The sequence below is a fragment of the Carassius gibelio genome, chromosome A23, assembly GCF_023724105.1.
Source record: "Carassius gibelio isolate Cgi1373 ecotype wild population from Czech Republic chromosome A23, carGib1.2-hapl.c, whole genome shotgun sequence".
NCBI lineage: Eukaryota > Metazoa > Chordata > Actinopteri > Cypriniformes > Cyprinidae > Carassius > Carassius gibelio.
The window spans coordinates 13482470-13500682 of NC_068393.1; the positions used below are offsets into that span (position 1 = coordinate 13482470).

The 18213-nt window shown below is 35.7% G+C and overlaps 2 protein-coding genes and 1 pseudogene across 2 annotated transcripts; 2 read left to right on the forward strand and 1 right to left on the reverse strand.

Moving 5' to 3' along the window:
* Window positions 1-1027: 1027 nt before the first annotated feature.
* Window positions 1028-5975, forward strand: draxinb (dorsal inhibitory axon guidance protein b). The gene is made up of 7 exons (XM_052541593.1): window positions 1028-1102; window positions 2899-3368; window positions 3460-3641; window positions 3934-4048; window positions 4430-4522; window positions 5009-5098; window positions 5190-5975. Exons 2-7 carry the CDS (start codon window positions 2900-2902, stop codon window positions 5300-5302), a joined length of 1062 nt encoding a protein of 353 aa, XP_052397553.1. The 5' UTR covers window positions 1028-1102; window position 2899; the 3' UTR covers window positions 5303-5975.
* Window positions 5976-6411: 436 nt separating this feature from the next.
* LOC127944549 (protein-S-isoprenylcysteine O-methyltransferase-like) lies at window positions 6412-10013 on the forward strand. The gene is made up of 5 exons (XM_052540568.1): window positions 6412-6683; window positions 7004-7092; window positions 7489-7658; window positions 7964-8181; window positions 9110-10013. The coding sequence occupies exons 1-5, from the start codon at window positions 6465-6467 to the stop codon at window positions 9290-9292; spliced, it is 879 nt and encodes a 292-aa protein (XP_052396528.1). The 5' UTR covers window positions 6412-6464; the 3' UTR covers window positions 9293-10013.
* Window positions 10014-10499: 486 nt separating this feature from the next.
* LOC127944548 (RING finger protein 207-like) lies at window positions 10500-17836 on the reverse strand (annotated as a pseudogene).
* Window positions 17837-18213: the final 377 nt, after the last annotated feature.

Sequence of the window (18213 nt, forward strand, 5' to 3'; positions counted from 1 at the left end):
AGCAGGATCATGACAGACCCATGTTTTGTGTACAAGCGCATGGCCTTGTCTTTGGGCCATGTGCTTGTGTTGTCTCGTTCCCTTGCCCCGCCCCCCTTGTTAACCTAGTCGTGTCTTGATTGTCCTATCTGTAACACCTGTCGTGTCTTGATTGGTACCCCTATTTAGATCTCCTAGTGTGCTCTGTCTTGCGTCGGTTCATTGTACCTGTACCTCTGTGATTTGTGTGTTCCTCACCTGTGTTTGAGATATTGTATCCTGTATAACCGTGAGTGTTATTTGTAGTTAGTGTTCTCCTGTTTTGAGTCTTTGTTTATCTAGATTAATCAGTCCTGTTTTGTTATTGTTGTATCTGCCCTAGTCCTGTTTTCCCCCCTCGTGGGTTTTTGTTTTTCCCCTTTTTGTAAATAAACCCCTTGTTTTGAGAATCCCTGTCTGCACCTGAGTTCCTCCCTTACCAAGATCCTGACATTAACAGTATTGTTGCTGCAAAAAAAAGTTATAATTCTGCCAATTTAAAATAATTATTATTGAAAACATTAAATAAACTTACCTTAAAACAGTTGAAAGCCGTGGCTTTGCCCCGTTGTTCTTCCAAAGTGACAGTTGGGGAGCGATTTAAACATCTTCAAGGCGCGTTAAATAACCCAGCGCTGGCCTGAAACAACCCAGCGACGCAACCCAGCAGGTTTAACCCAACATCTGGTAAACTGAAACTACCCAAAAGTGTTTAAAAATAAATAAAATAACCCAACAAAATGACCCAACAGACTCAACCCAGCATTTTGGGTCAAAAAATAACCCAGCCGTTTTTAGAGTGTAACTGAACATAATAGTGTAGAAACACATAAGCCTAAATATTTCATGAATCTTTCCTTACTGTATTAACACATTTCCCAAGACCTGAACCATTTAAACCCATCATACTATTGTTTCAGTCGGTATGATGAGATGAGAGCTCTTCTTTTGTTCAGGTATTTAGGTTATAGGCGACGCCCGTGACTCGCAGTCTTCAGTGAGAGCGCGAGACTGCGCTTCACACGCACACGCGCGCTCATTGTGGACTGCAACCAGAAAGAACGGATCGCACAACGGAGAACAGGTGATCACTTTCGCTACTCTTTTTCTCTTGAATGTTTGTTATTGTGAGCTGTTTGGTGAAACACAGATTAACAATTCTGCCTCATTTAAACTATTATAGGTCAGTAGATATTAATTCAGGATTTTATAGCCTAGCTGCATTAAGTATTTAATTGTGTTAACGGTGTAAAATTATTATTGTATATTAAGCAATTATTGAAACGTATTTATTGCTCATATAAAGTAGCCTACTATATGAGATGCATATTACAGTTGCTTCCAAAGTGAATAGTTTCAATAGTTTTTAATAAAGTGGAGTCTCTGTATAAGGAAGAACAAGCCCTGATTCCCCAATGAATTAATCATGTCACTGTTTACACAGACTAATGAGAGAAAGGGGTGAAGCTTTGATATTTTTAGGCTTCTGAGCAGCACTGGCATGCACAGCATGGGACGCTGAAATGAATAAAGATAATACGAACACGATCATCTGCATATGCAGACTTTGAATAATTAAGTGCATGGGAAACAGACAGACACTTATTATTTGTCCCATTTTCTGGTAAATTAAGCTGTGCTTCAAAGAGAAATGTGTTATTGCAGCAACTTTCAAATGATTGCATTTTCTTTTCATGGTAAATTGGTTATGGGAACTAATGTTTAAAGGAGACTTTCCTGAAGTTTATCAGTGTTTTAGTGCCTCCTGCAATTTGTAATAGCTATTTTCATAAAACCGTGCTACCATATATGATGATTTTACATCTGAAAAAGTTCAACTAAACTGAATCATGTCCCAGTAAATCTTTCCAACATCCTCAGGCTTTATCTGTAGCATCCAAATCATAAGCTCTTGGTTAAATCTCCAAGTTTTGCCGCTCGTATGTAAATGCAGTTGGGAAATGTTGGCTTTATCACAACTCTAGTCTGTCAGTACATGAAAGCTAAATTCGCTTGTTTAATTGGTCACACTCATCTGCTCAGTGTGTATAATCCATTTTCTGAGGATAAAAATCCCTTGGCTTTGATCAGTTCTCTTCATCCTCATCTCTAAGATGCTTAGAAAAAATTACAGTTAGAGCGAATGTGCTTGCATGTCTGTTTGAATATTATATTGTAACAAGTCAGATAGGGAATATAACACTTTTAAACTCCCCCAGACACCATTGCTTATGCAGAATCCTTGCCCAACATATATTCAGTGCTGTCCAGTGGTGTCAAGATCAAAGACCCAATGTAGAGCCAGGCGCGACTCCCAAAGCTCTGCAAATGTTCACAAAAGGAAGAGCAACATAACATTGAATGGTCTGTCAAACTGCTTTGCTTTGACTTATTTCAAGACATTATTTTTCCTACAAGCTTATGGTGAGACCAGGTGGTTTATTGAAGATCTTATGTTTGAACATAGAGACATTTTTTTTTGCCCATTTGCAGTCTCAAAAGCCAGTAACTCAATCTAAATATTTTTTTAAAATGCTTAAAATAAGAACAGATTTGTGGTTCTTTTCACTGCAATTTATCAGGCCATATAATCTTTATATTAATAAAGAAAAATCATAATCATATAAAATAAATTATATGAAATAATTGATTTTTGTGATGACAAAGCTGAATTCTCACCAGCCATTATTCTGGCTTTATTAACATTATAAACATCTTTTTAGTGTCACTTCAGTCTAATAATGCAAGGAGGAATTTATTCCAAATAAAAAAAAATAAAAAAAAATCTTGCACACCCAAAAGATTTGAATAGTAGTATGGTATGTAGTGATTCATTATTGTTTAATGCTGTATTATTCGTTTAATCTTTTCTACTCCTAGAATGGTGGCTTTATGTTGGTATTTCGGCTCATTTCTCCTCCTTGACTTGGTGACCATGACACTGAGCACCGAAACGGGCCAGGGTTCAGCCATGGAAGTCTTCAGAGACAATGTCATTATCCCACCCAGGCCAGAGGCTTCCAAACATCAACACAGTCATCACAGGAAGCAAAGAGGTCGCAAGGAGAGGATGACAGCAGGACAGCTCAGAGAAAGGCCCCACATTACTGTGTTCCACACCCAAAATGAAGGGCCAGACCTGGAGGGCCTCAGTCCCGTCCGCTTAGAGATGGAGCCAGGAGATAAAAGGCATGTAATCACTCCAAAAAAGAGCACCTACATGGGGTTTGAATCTTTAATTCCAGAGAAAATTAATATCTCTCCTGGTGCTGAGACTCCAGAGAAGCCAATGAGACGTCCCACTGGTCGCAATATGTTTAGAGGGAACATCGTTAGGACTCGCGATGAAGGTAAAAGAAACTCTCAAACTTTCCAAAGTAAAAATCCTTTATGAATATCCTGCCACTTTTTAATTATCTGCTTGGCATTTTCTTCGCATAGTGTCTTTGGCATCTGGGAAGAAACGGAGGGTTTCCTTTGATCAAAGGCTCAATAAAAACTCTTTTGGGAGTCCCACAGAGCTAGTGTTCCCTGCAGCCACCGCTGGCTCCTTCATATCGCCAGAAACTGCAGCAGTTGGTGGGGAGCCCTCCACAAAGCCAACCCCCTCCAGTAAACCACAGGTAACCATCATCTAGCAGTTCAGTGTTTTCAGTCACACTTATTAAAAAAGATCTCAGCTTTTAATGTCTAGAAACAGGATTGGTAAAATTTAATCCCAATGACTCATACAATTAGGGGTAATAGGTTCATGCCATCAGTTAAATCCACATATGAATAAATTTCATGTTTTTTTGGCTCAAAATGGTATCTAACAGACCAGGATTAACAAATGATTTACATTCATATGAAAAAGTGTCATTTGAACCCCTCATATAGTGGCACGAATACTTTATATGATGTTTTGTACCTCAGGTTGGAATTTATTCAGGTGGAGATGTGACGCCAACTTTCAACATGGCATTCTTCGACTGGACTGATTATGAAGATATGAGGCCTGCTCACAAAAAACTATTTTCTAAGAAGCGAGGTAGGTCACTGCTCTACATATATAAAATAAATACAGATATGTTGTTTCTGCTTTAATGTTGGGAGATTTCGTTTTTAAGTATGCTTGCTTTGAAATGGTGACCTGAGAAAATTGGTGCATGTTTTGCAATATATGCTACATTGTTTATCAGAATAATTTGTAAAGCTTTACATTTGGGACCACATGAAATAGCCATTTAGCACTTTTAGGCAATTTTTTCCCATCAATCTCTGCATGGAAAACATCAAGTGTCAAATTCCCTAATGTGTAAAAATTAAATGTAGTAAATGTTATTAAGATGTTTTAATTCTTGTGTCTTTTGTATTAGGTGTTGATAAAATACAAATAAATTAATAACTCCATTGCTCTATTTCTATCCAGGTTCTGACAAACAGGCCACAAAAAGCCCCAGCACTGAACTTGTGACTCTTGCATCAGATAAGAGCTGCAAACATCATCTAGACTGTCTGCCAGGTGACTTTTCCCACATGCATTTCTCTTTGTAATTTGAGTATTTAAAATATAATATACTTCCACGCAGAAGATTTTTTTTATAGTATTTCTATTATTAAGAACTTTTGAAATTGCTCATAAGTGACAGTAAAGTCATTTATAATGATACAAAATATTTATATTCCAAATAAATGCTGTTCCTTTTAACTTGCTATTAATGAAATAATGTTTCTTGAGGACCAATTCATCATATTGGAATGATTTCTGGAGGATCAAATGACACCGAAGACTGAAATAATGGCTGCTGAAAATTCAGTTATTTTAAATTGTGATAATATTTCAGAATATTACTGTTTTACTTCTTTCAAAAACATAAAAAAATCTTACAGACCCCAAACATTTTGAACAGTAGTATCATTCAAAGTCATAAGATCAGAAAGTTATAAATGAAATGAAATGAAATAAATGATGACACCATTTTTAACTCTTTTTCACGAACTTTCTCAGGGTCTTGCTGCAATCTCAGAAAACATGTATGTGAACTTCACAATCGCGGCTTTAACAACAAGTGCTATGATAGCTGCATGTGTGAGGAAGGTGAGCTTTTTGTGACAGTTTTTGGACTGATTGTTACTCATGCTGACAAAATAAAAACTGTATTTAAAATGTTCCTTCCCTGTTTTTACAGGGCTTCGGTGCTATGCTAAATTACACAGGCCTTACCACATCACACGCAAAAAGGGACAGTGTGTTGATCCTGAGGGTATAAGCTTAAACCGTGGCATGTTCATTATTGTTTAAACAAGGCAGGAGAGTTTATCTTATTTTCCTTTCTAAATGCATGTGATTATATTTTCCACTGTGTTGGAACATTTTATATTAATTCTTATCCATGTTTATGTGTATCCTACGATTGCTTTCAGCTATAATTGTTTCTGAAATTTGTAAAAGAGCAATATGCATAAGACTGATTAGGATATTTGCAGGAGAACCTGCAAGCCTAGCTGATTCAAATTAATGAAAAATGAGCTGCAGTGTTATGATATGTGTGATATTAAGATTGAGAGACGTGTCATTGTTTTTAACAAATGTATTAAAAAGTTATTGCATGTAGACATAAGTAATTGGATGTATTTTGTGTTCATGTGGTTGAGTTGAGTTCACAGTGGAACAGCATTGAATAGATGGACTTGAGCATGCAAAGAGTCTATTTAATGTGCGACTGCAGCATCTGTCAGGTCCCCAGCTTCCAATCAGATGAGCAGATTTGGAATGGACACACAAAGGACACAAGAGAGATCTCCATTGCACATTATTAAACCATTAAATTTTCCTTTCAGCTCAAATCTGAATTACTCTACAATTACTTTTTGCTATGCTGAAATAATGCTTACCATCATGTTCACTGACAGCCATGTATTTGTTATTATTAAGTGTACAATGGGTTGTTGATTAAAAATAGGGCCCTTTTCCACATCTTGAGTGAATCAACATTTTATTTTTATTTTTAAATTGTACGACATTCAGCCTTTTCGTTGCATGATAAAGATTGCTTTCATTAAACTTAATGAGATAAAAATATTATTTTATTTTATATTTTTATAGAACATTATCAGCTTGGCACATTTGATTTCATCATAAGGAAACAATAATGTGTGTACGTGTGTATGGTTTTAAATAAATATATTAAATATTAATATTATTATATACTTCTATTATATTATTATTTCAATTTGAGAAAGCTTGAAATGATTCCCTGCGTTTTCAGAATCTTACTACTAATAATAATAATAACAACAACAATAGTAGAATAATTTAATATTTTAAAATTAAAGTCGCACATCAGGATTAATTAATACACAGTTCAATGAGCATGAAATAGCTGTCAAACCAATTAGTAAGCAAGTCAACGTGAGCTCTGAAGTCACGCGAGATTTCTCCGCGAGATCTTGCTGTTTTCAACATGGCAGGCAGCAAGTTGGTGCTGGAAGGGAGGATAAGTATTATTAGCTTTATCTCAGGACTGGGCGTCATTATAATACCTTTACTTGTAAAATTCGGCGCTCACATTGACTGGATTTTCGATTATCTCACGGATGTGAACGGGAAAATAGCCATTGCGGCGTATATCACAGTTATCAATGGCTTCCTGCTAATCATGTACAAGGGACCTTTATACAAGGTAAGACTCAGAGAGACAGTCTGAATCAGATGTGCTGTACAGATAGAGCACATGTGTAATCACCACTGTCTAGTGCTATATACGTGTTTGAAATTAATAAAGATCTAACGAATAAATATATCTAGATGTGTAGTTGCAAAGGTTTCTGTCACTGGTAATTCCCTGTGTGCAGGTATAATCCTGTTACATCAGCTCTCTAATGGGATCTCCTATAGGTTTCTTTGTCAATACAAATAATCTCTCCAAGAAGACAGCTTACTGTATGTGGGTTTGCAGAATCAGGATCTGGCTCACAATTTCCTGCCTTTTTGTTTAATCAGGTGGCTGTTCGAGCCTGCTTTCTTGGATTTGCCTTCGGATGTGGTCTCATTTTAAGTTTTGCAGATACAACATGGACACACTTTGGCTGGTAATTAAACCTTTTTTTCTGAAATGGGTTAGATCTGTTTAATTTACACATTTAACATACAGTGGTTGCCAAAATTATTAAAGACATGAAGATAAGACATGAAGATACAGAACAAACTCGGACTCCATCTGCAAACAAAAATCTCACTGGATTATTACAATTCATGGCAAAATTAATGTATGGAAATGTAAACTGATATTTCCTTCTGACACACTACAGCAAAAGATAGAAGTAACTGAATTAAAACCATTTTTGGCTGCTTAAAATATTAGTGTTCTAATAATTTTGGCCACCGCTGTAAATAAGGACCGTAAACAAGTATGTATGGTTTTTACAAGAGAATGAATTTTGCTAGATTAATGTAATAATGTCAGTCTTTTTGTTTTGTTTCACTAGGTATATGTGTTCACTGTCATTTTTTCACTACTCCGAGTACCTGGTTACTGCCATGATCAACCCACGCAGTCTGTCTCTAGACTCATTCCTGCTCAATCATAGTGTTGAGTACATAATAGCAGCTATTTCCTCCTGGATAGAGTTCACTGTGGAACAGCTCCTTATTCCAGGTTTGATACGATCTAGGCCAGTGATTCGCAGCCAGAGTTTAGTTATGCTGTCAAACCTATAGAGCTTAGCACATTCAGTTAAAACTAAAAACTGAAACCTAATAATGTAATATAATATAATTGCCAAAGCTTTTTTTGTTTGTTTATTTTAGAGTGATTTGAAAATAAATTATTCTAAATTGTACAGAATTATTATTGTTATTATTATGAATTATTTTTCACATTATTGAAGTGAAGCGATTTCTTAAGTTTCCAGATGACTGAACTGAAACTGAAACTGAAATCCAGTTTGTTTTCCCCTGCAGAGATAAAGCAGGTGAGCTGGCTCTCTCTGGTGGGTCTGGTGATGGTGCTCTGTGGGGAGAGTCTGCGCAAAGCTGCCATGTTGACAGCAGGATCCAACTTTAACCACATAGTGCAGAATGAGAAGGCCCAGACCCACATGCTGGTCACCACTGGAGTTTACGCTTTCTTCAGACATCCTTCCTATGTGGGCTGGTTTTACTGGAGCATTGGCACTCAGGTTCTTCAACCATTATTTCAATGGAAGTTATATTTATAGTGAATGACGCTGGAAATATTGTTCTAAAGTAACTGTAGAAATTATATATTTTTTAAATTTATTAAAAGTGTAATAATAATACAAATAATATTGATAATTATTATTTTTGTGTGTATGTATATATATATATATATATATATATATATATATATTTATAAATTTTGTAAAGAAGTTTTGTGTTCAACAATACTATATATACAGTATATTTGATAAAAATACTGTAAAACCAGTTATATTGTTAAATATTATTACAATTTAAAATAAGGGTTTCTTATTTAAATAAATTTTAATTTAATTTCTACGATAGCAAAGCAACATTTTCAGTGTTCGTTATTCCAGTCATCAGTGTCATATGATTTCATCATATTCTCATATGCTAGCTGATCTGGTGCTTATTATCAATGTTGAAAAATGTTTTTGCTTCTCAGCATGTTTGTGGAAATCTTGATACCTTGATATTCCTCGATGAATATAATTTTTTTTAATTTTATTTTTTTATTGTTCGATCAATTTAATGTGTCCTTGTTAGGAAAAAGTATTTTTATAAATCATTCTTTTTAATGTAGTTTATCTCAGTTTCCACAAAAATATGAAACGTCAAATATGGTTTTCTACATTGATAATAAAAAAAAATGTTTCTTGAGCAGCAAAAGCCTGGAGTAATGGCTGCTTAAAATTCCAATAGAGAACAGTTATTCTAAATTGTAACATTTCAAACCATTAGGGTTTTCATAGTTTCGATCAGACAGAAGTATCCTAATTGAGCCTTCTTTTTAAAAACATACAATCTTAACTATTCCAAACTTTGGACGGACAATTAAGTTGTTAGTCTAAATAAAAAATGTTTTCTTTAAACCTGTTACAATATCTTGCTTCTCCTTTTCCCCAGATAATGCTGTGCAACCCAGTATGTATTCTAGGATATACATTCGCCAGCTGGCGGTTCTTTCGAGAGCGGATTGAGGAAGAGGAGATCTCTCTCATCCATTTCTTTGGAGAGGACTACATTGAGTATAAGAAGAAGGTCTTTACTGGCTTGCCCTTCATCTCAGGGATCAAAGTTAACTCCTAAAGCTGTACTGCATTGAACGGAGGAAATAGCCTGAAAGTGCACACCTGGACACCTCTGACCGGCACTCGGAGCGAGCTAGTTGCCTGGTGGCATCATGTCTAGCCCTTTGGGGGTGGCACAGATGTATAAGGTGGCAGCACAGTAAAACTGACTCGTCTGATCTGCTCTGAGACACTATGGTCTGCTCTGAGCAGGGTGAAGCTTCCACCCTCAACACCATCAGAGATACTAGTACACAAACACCACATTCTCTACTGCACTTTCTGATCTTACATTCTCTCTGTCTTCTACTCATTTACATACCAGTCATCTGTCATGTATCCTCATATTTACAGTCTTTGCACCATGTAATTTCATACGTTGGTTTAGTTTTTCTTGTCTTTTTTTTTCTATTCTTTTTTAAATCCCCCGGTTTTGTGGTTAGAATCTTTAAAATTGAGATTCAGGACATTGGTTTGTTTCTACTTATGACATCCAGAGTTTTTCACTAGATATTAAAATCTCTTGCAGTATTTTTATTCAGATAGGCTTTAAATTGAACTTACTGCAGTGGACATTTAGTCATTGTCCATTTTGTGTAAGGAGTATATCAGAAATCTCTTTTTGCCGGTCTACACATTTTAAAACCCATTTCTGGAAATCTCCAAGTATCTGTGATTTGTTTATGCTGTTGGAAAATTTTAATATTATGATTAGAAAAATAAAAATATATGATAAATTACAGGCATAGTTCCTCTTTTGATTATTTGTCAAATGCATTAGTCTCTTTTCATCTTCACTCCCAAACTCATTCATTCCCATATCCATGTCTTGTCACTTTCCTTCGCACTTGCATGATAATTCAACAATAAAATCTATTTCTAAGAAGGTAGGATTCAGAGGGCCGAACGCGAGGGGTTATGCTGTATCCAAAGTCTTAATCTTTCTGATTTTACATTTCTGGGAGGAAGGCTCCACTCTCCACCTGGCATGATGTAGCTTATATAGACATTGGGTAAAGAATAGGAATTTCTTGCACACTTTTAACCAATGACGAGCACTGTAATATATGTGTACAGGTAATGGACATTCGAACACATGCAATAGGTTTTTATGATGTAAGAGTTGCGCAACGCTTGTGCAAAAAGCTAATGGAAGAGGACCACCCTACCTCTCAGATAACTGCACTGCTTACATTATTAACATCTTCAGCAAAATGTAACAAACCTTTAAAATAAACACTGAATATAATGTTTATTTGACATTACTGTGATTCTCTGAAATGCAAGCACAGTGAACTAGTAGTTTTGTTCTTTTAAGCATCTGTAAATTAGTATTAGTATATATAGATTTAATGTAAGTGCTTATAAGCTTATTTTTTGGGGTAAACCGAGCTGTTTGTATCAGCATAAAAGCAGTTTCACAGTGGTATCTCTTTGCAATTGGCTTTATCTGTGATGTTCTTCTGTATGTTTGGCCTGTAGTAATCCTTTTTCTTGGGATTGGTCTCTTCTGATAGGCTGTTTAGAGTCCGGTTGTCCTCAGTGTCCCAGGACAGCTCATTACTGTATTGGTGAAGCATGGAGTAGCTGTTTTATTTCTATAGCACAATTAAAAACAACCCACGTTAACCAATGTGCTTTACCAACAACTAAAACCACAAGCAATAAGACAAAAAACAATTAAAATCATAGTAAAGTACCATAAAAGAAAGTTCTTCAACGTAATAAAAACAGTAATATACAATGGGAGATGCTTAGAGTATTAAATGCTTTATAAGAACTGAAAAGTTTTTAACTTGGATTTAAAACCAGACAAGGATGAAGCCAGTCTAATCGAAATGGGCAAATCATTCCAAAGTCTTGATTCTTAAAAATGAATAACTGTGTGTTTGTGTCTACTTTGAGAAATAGCTGGGACGCACCTGGGCCATGTGTCTGCAGCAGAGGTGCTGTCCTCAGAGATTTTCAGCATGATCTCTGTGCATTCATCTTGAGGCTCCTTCAGCCTGTTAAAGATCAAATTAGACTGAAAAAAAAAACCACATAAAAGCCCTAGTATATATATGAGTATGGGTGAGTCCAAAATCAGCTTGGCAAGTGTCAAAATGTGTTTGTTTCCATTTTAATATGCTTAAAATTTCAGTTTTGTCATTGCAGTAATAAATTCTATTTTAAAATATATTAAAATGGCAAACACATTTAATGCAATGTTTCACAATAGAACCATTTTACTTTTACAGATCCCTAACTTTTGAACATTTGTGTATACGGTATAGATTATTAATAGTACTCTATAAGTGATGAGAATGATACTGTACATCAAGCTCTCCAGTACCTGGGCTCGAGATGCTCTTTCACTTTTGCTATGGAGTGAATGTACTATTAGTCTGGAAATAGTGGTCAAATAGGAGTTCTCCTGTTTTAACTGAAGCAGATCATGAATTTGTGCTGAAAAGAAAAGGTAACGTCAACAAAAAGACAACTAAATATGGTAACTCCAATATAGCTGCAGTGAGAAGATAAATCTTTTATATATAAATAATATATAAATATAAAACGCATTAATATACTTACACACCTTCATAAATCTCCTGTTCATTTGCCACCCTTTGTAATGTCTCCTCCCAAATCTAAAAACAAAATGGATGGCACAGTGAGCTGTGTTCTTCACATCCTCCTAATGTCAGTAGGCTATTGGAAAGTATTGGCATCTCACCTCCTCGAACATGGCCCACATGAGCTCGACTGAGGAGTACTCTGATGAGATCTGTCTCTCCACCTGAACAGACCTCTCCAAAATCTCATTCATGGTGTCAGGTTTGCTGAGTGAATGGTTCTTGGTCAGGTCTCTGTGAATCTCCTGCACCTGGTCTTTGAGTTTCTGGATTCCCATCTGTAAAGTCTAGTTGAACAGACATGGAGAATTTGTCAGTTGCAGTACAATATTTTATATATAAAACTTTTTGTCCTATGGAAATATGTGTTTAGGGGTTGGACTTTATGGTTACATATTATAATATCATTTTAATTTGTTACAATAGCCTGGAAAAAGGCTAAAAATAAAATTAAATGGACTGAAGCTTACCCTGTAGCTGTTCTCGTAGTTGCAGCAGAGCTCCATAAAGGGCGTCTCTCCACCCTCCACTAGCAGGTCATTGGTGCTGATGTAACGGTGTGAAGTCGGCCTGTGCACCACTGAGGAGCACACTGACATGTCACTCATGGCTGGAGAGTGACACTGCACTGACAGAGATGATTGCATCCTGCTGGATGATGATAAAAAGATTAACTGAATATGTTTAAGTGTTGCTTTTTTAATTAGCAAATTTAGTCTTCTAGTCTAAACAGACTCACAGTCTACTGGCATTTCCCAGACCTAAAGCCACACTCCCTGTAGTGGATACTGAACGCCATTGCCCCAACAGCAAGACTGGCTCCAGGCAGCGAGCGAACTCAGAGCTATACTCTGTGTTTATCTGCATAGACAGATTACAGCAGATATAACTTGTGCAACGATTTATCTAACTAACTTTATTTGAATTTAGTAAACTAATCTTACTGCGCTGTGCTGGTCTAAGTCTGTGTGGTAGTTTCATTATCTTCTTTAGTCTCTCCATTAATTGCTTGCTCTCTCCATTAATAGTCCATGTGTCCATGTTTGTTTTAACTCAGAGGGAGTGTCAGCCACGTTAAAAAGGTTAACAGCTTAAGTCATTTGTGGATTAATACTTATGGTACTCAATACTCAAAACTTAAATGATTCAGTTTGAATCGGTGAACTGGTTCAAGAAGAACCAGTTAAATCGAATGATTCGTTCTCAAACCGGATATCACTAAAATTGAATGCACTCACAACAGACCCAGAAGAGAAGATAGTGCTGAATAAAGTCGTGGTTTTTGTTTTTTTTTTGGACAAAAATGTATTTTTGATGCTTCAACAAATTCTAACTGACACTCTGATGTCACATGGACTACTTTGATGATGTTTTTCTTCCCTTTCTGGACATGGACAGTAGACCGTACACACAATTTCAATGGAGGGACTGAAAGCTCTCGGACTAAATCTAAAATATCTTAAAATGTGTTCCGAAAATGAACGGGTGGTCTTACGGGTTTGAAACGACATGAGGGTGAGTTATTAATGACATAATTTTCATTTTTGGGTGAACTGTTACGTAATTGTGCATGGCGCTCTCTTCTTCATCCACGTTGGCCCTGACCTCTCCAATCATGGCTTTGAGCAGAATAATGTCTTCTCCTGCTGATGTCTGAAGCTCCTTAACAGCCTGAGGAGAGTGAAATGACTTCAATAGGTTCTTCCCAGCTCCACACATTACAGACACAGATGAAAGAACACATTACAGTTGAAGAAAAGAATAGGAGAGAAACTTGGCTTGGTCCAATTTTTCACAGTCTTGTATATATCCTGTCTCAATATCAATGCAGTGTGCTCTGTTCTCCCTATGGAATTAGACAAACCCAGATTATTTTGAAATCAGATGTCCGATATGCTAATTTTATGCTCTGTGAGTTCAGTTTTTAACTCACACTTTCGTGTCTCTGAAGCAGTTGATGCAGAGCATGGACTTTTTCTCCGTTGAAAACATGATGTAGACTTCCTCATGGAGGGCTGCAATCGGACAGAAACTGCTTGAATCTCAAAGCTTTAGCATTAAAGACTTGTTTTTGTATTTTAAATTGTATTCATTTATATTTTGCTGGGGAAACGTGAGAAGTGGTTTAAGTCATTCAAACACACACCACATTTTTTGTGGGCTTCTTTGATGCACTTTGCCAAGGAGACAATCTCGTGACAGGAAAACATCTTGGCTTTGTGGGTGGTTTCCCTGCAGTCTCGACACAGTGGCTAGCAACAAGTGTTGCAATAATACATTGCATCCACATCCTGGGGTTTGTGACAGAACATTTAAATACGTAACCAGAAAAAATCAAATCTTTAAAAAAACAAAACAAAAAAAAAACCACATAAATAAAAATCTTGACATTCGGACTTACAAAATACTGATATACTGAATTTAATGCTCAAACACTATTACTGAATCTACAGCATGACTCTTACAAGCCAATTCCTTTTAGTGAATCAATAAAGTACAGCGCAACTGCTGTTGTCCAATTCCTTAACAAATTGTTCTAATGACTCTTTGCTTGACTCTAATGGTTATTTTCAGTGGATCTAACACATACTTAGGTAAGTGTTGTTCATATGACAATGTGTTAAAGACACTAACACTTTATGCACTTAGTAATATTTTCTTAAAAAGTACATTAATAAAATATGTTTTTTAATTTGTTTAGTATTGTTGTTTAAGGTACACTCTCAGAAAAAAAGGTACAAAAGCTGTCACTGGGGCAGTACCTTTTCAAAAGGTACACTTTTGTACCTTTTTCCTAAAATGTGGACTCTTTAGGTACCAAGGTGTGCCCCAGTGACAACTTTTGTAACTTTTTTTTGAGAGTGTATAGGCAAATTATTGGATTTAATTTATGCCAGCACTTAAAAGTCTTTGACTTAATTAGTCCCTATAAACCCTATACCTTTCTTAGAATCGCATTCGGATCTGCAATTCCAAAAAACAACCAATGTTTCACTAGGATACATTTGTTGCAAATATACTTATCCTTGGGCCATCAAAGACGTAGATGAGTTTGTTTATTTTATCGGAACATATTTGGAGAAATATAGCATTGCATCACTTGCTCACCAATGGATCATCTGCAGTGAATGGGTGCCGTCAGAATGAGAGTTTAAAAAGCTGATAAAAACATCAAAATAATCCACAAATAATTGACATAACTCCAGCCCATCAATTTATGTCTTGTAAAAAATCTTGTATCTTGTTAGAAACAAAACAAGTTAGAGTCCGCCTTTAGTTACTATGCCGCCCGCAGTTGGAATCAGCTTCCAGAAGAGATCAGATGTGCTAAAACACTAGTCACATTTAAATCTAGACTCAAAACTCATCTTTTTAGCTGTGCATTTATTGAATGAGCACTATGCAATGTCCGAACTGATTGCACTGTATTTTACATTTTCAATTTTTTTTTTAAATGTAAAATAATTTTCTATTTATAACTGTTTTTTAATTCCTTTTAAATAAGTCAATTTTTAAATAATTTTCAAAGTTTTAAAATTACTTGTTTAATTTTTTTTATTATTTTTCTTCATGTTTATTTTACTTTCTTTTATGTAAAGCACTTTGAATTACCATTGTGTACGAAATGTACTATATAAATAAACTTGCCTTGCCTTCTGATGGCACCTATTCACTGCAAAGGATCCATTAGTGAGCAAATAATGTAATGTTTCACCAAATCTGTTCCAATAAGTAACAAACTCTTCTACAGGTATATCTTGAAAAGCCCGAGGGTGGGTAAATTGTCAGCATATTTACATTTTTGGGGTAAACTTTTCATATAAAAAAATGTAAGCACAACTTTGGCAATAACTATATTATAAATAAATGTATTGATTAAATATTTCAAAATTTGGCAATTGCTTTTTTTTTCTCAAAATATATTAGTCTGTAAAATGTTATCATATTATCACTATATTCAGATCTCAAGCTGACAAGCTCACATTCAGATCTGTCGCCATCCAATCAACATCTAATAGATAAAACCACCACCCTTCATTTTTTTTCTAGAATCCATTTCACTTGGATGTACTGTACATCACAATATTTGAGAAAAGATCTGTCGCTATTTCTATTACATTGTGACTTCAAGGAACTATAACCGTTACATTCTTTATGAACTGCATGTTTCAGTGTTGAGATGGTGATAATGAGACCTGGTTTTTGTACTCCAAATCACAGTTGGCACACTGCACAGTTTCCTCACTGTCTGCTGAACTGTCCACCAAGAACTTCAGGAGTCGATCCTCTGGGGGGAGTGCATTTATTCCTTTCACAACAGACTGTAGTCTACAAAAGAAACAGATTTTGTGTGTCTGTGCAGAACTTTTGACCCATTGTCTGATAATGTCTTAGTCATACATTTGGCATTGACAAGGTTATCTCTCCCTCATAGCAACAACAACACAAATAGCTCTGTTTTGAATTCTGAGATATAACAAAGACTGATAGATAACCCCCCACACAGACAGAAATAGACACAAACATGAGACTCAAATAAACATAATTCCCCGAATAATGACTATTTTAACATTTCTAAGCTTAATAGTTCAAAGATTCCCTGTAAATTCACTTTTCTGAGAAGCATTCATGGTGCATTTGACAAAAAAAAAAAATGTAAACAATGATATATTGTCCTATATTGTAACATTAGCACTGTCCTTTGCATTGCTGATGCACATCAATTACAAATACATAATGCATGCAATCACTATACCATAATGCAACACTCATAATGCAACACAAATACTGAGAAACTTTTGCAGTAACTTAACCTTCAGGTAAATATTGAACCAGCTAGCAAAAAACAAATTTATACTTACTCTAACATGCTGCCTTATAAAGACCACCAACCTTTTTTCCATTTTTAATATATTTCCTCCATATGTGCAAGATCTACGGAGTGCGATTAAGCTGCTGCTAGACTAAATATGGAAGCAGAAGGGTGAGAACACAGACATTTCAGCCATCTAACTGTAGCCTGCCCAGGACCTGTATCCAATGTCAAGTGTCAGATAGTGTTAGTTGGCCTTGGCAGAATGTTCCCAGAGACTTTCGAATAAGTCCAACACAAAGGCAGGATTTATGCTGCAGCTGTTGGAGGTAATCTCTCCTACAAACTGTATAGTTAAACAGACAGTGTCATGTGACAATTTAAATTATAAATACAATGTTAGATTTTTCAAACGCATACATGTCATAAGTATTGATGCCTATTCCCTCCACACAATTCAGAAGGTAATTGTGACTGTTTATCCTACAATTCTGACTTTTTTCTCACATTTCTGAGTTTATATCTCACAATTCAGACCTGTTTCTAGCAATAAAAAATAAATAAAAAAAGTCAGAATTGCCAGCTATAAACTCAGAACTGTGAGATAAATAATTCATAATTCTGACATTTCTTCTAAAAATAAATAGTTTTTCTTTTTTTTTGTACAGTGGTGGAAACAGGCTTCCATGCTTATTACTATAATAATTTAAGTGTGAATTGTCATAATAAGGTGATCAGTGATTAAAAAAAGAAAATACCTACCCACAGAGAGGGCAAGTTAGTCGGCTGTCCACAGCTCCTCCGTGCATGCAGCTGGCACAGAATGTGTGGTAACAGTCCAGTAGGCATGGATGCTCATACTGTTCTTGGCACAAGTGGCACACCAGAGGATGGCAGTTGGCACTGTCCAGGCCTTAGAGATTATCCAAAGGGATAAAAATATCTCCAGACATCTGAAAATATAAAAAGAACCTTAGATATGGTATATGTACATATTTAATTCAGTTTGCATAGAATATTTTAATACCTTTTCCTGTCCGAGTGCTTTGGCCAGGTGGAATGAATGTTGTGTGAAGGTTCTGTGAGGGTTCCTAGGTGCAGGACATGACCTCAGGAACAAACAACAACAACAAACAAAAATAAATTGACACTCCTGTATCTGCTGGATGAGGGGTAATATGTTTGGGCCAGAACCTGGGCCTGATTACACAACACAACTCAGATACCATTGTCTGTCAAAAGCAGAGCCCTTGTAGCTAAAATTAAATCACACAGTAGATATTTCTTAATCTAACATGCAAACTAACATGTCATATCAGAATAAAGATGTCACTAAAAGCATGTTCATTAGATCTTTTCATATATAGAATTTAAAAGGATAGTTCTTCCGAACGTGAAATCTACGTCATAATTTCCTCATCTACTAATTATTCCAAATTCGTCACGAAATGACTTTCATGTGTGGGTCACAAGTTTTTTTTTTTTTTTTTAAACAAGATAATCATTATTCTT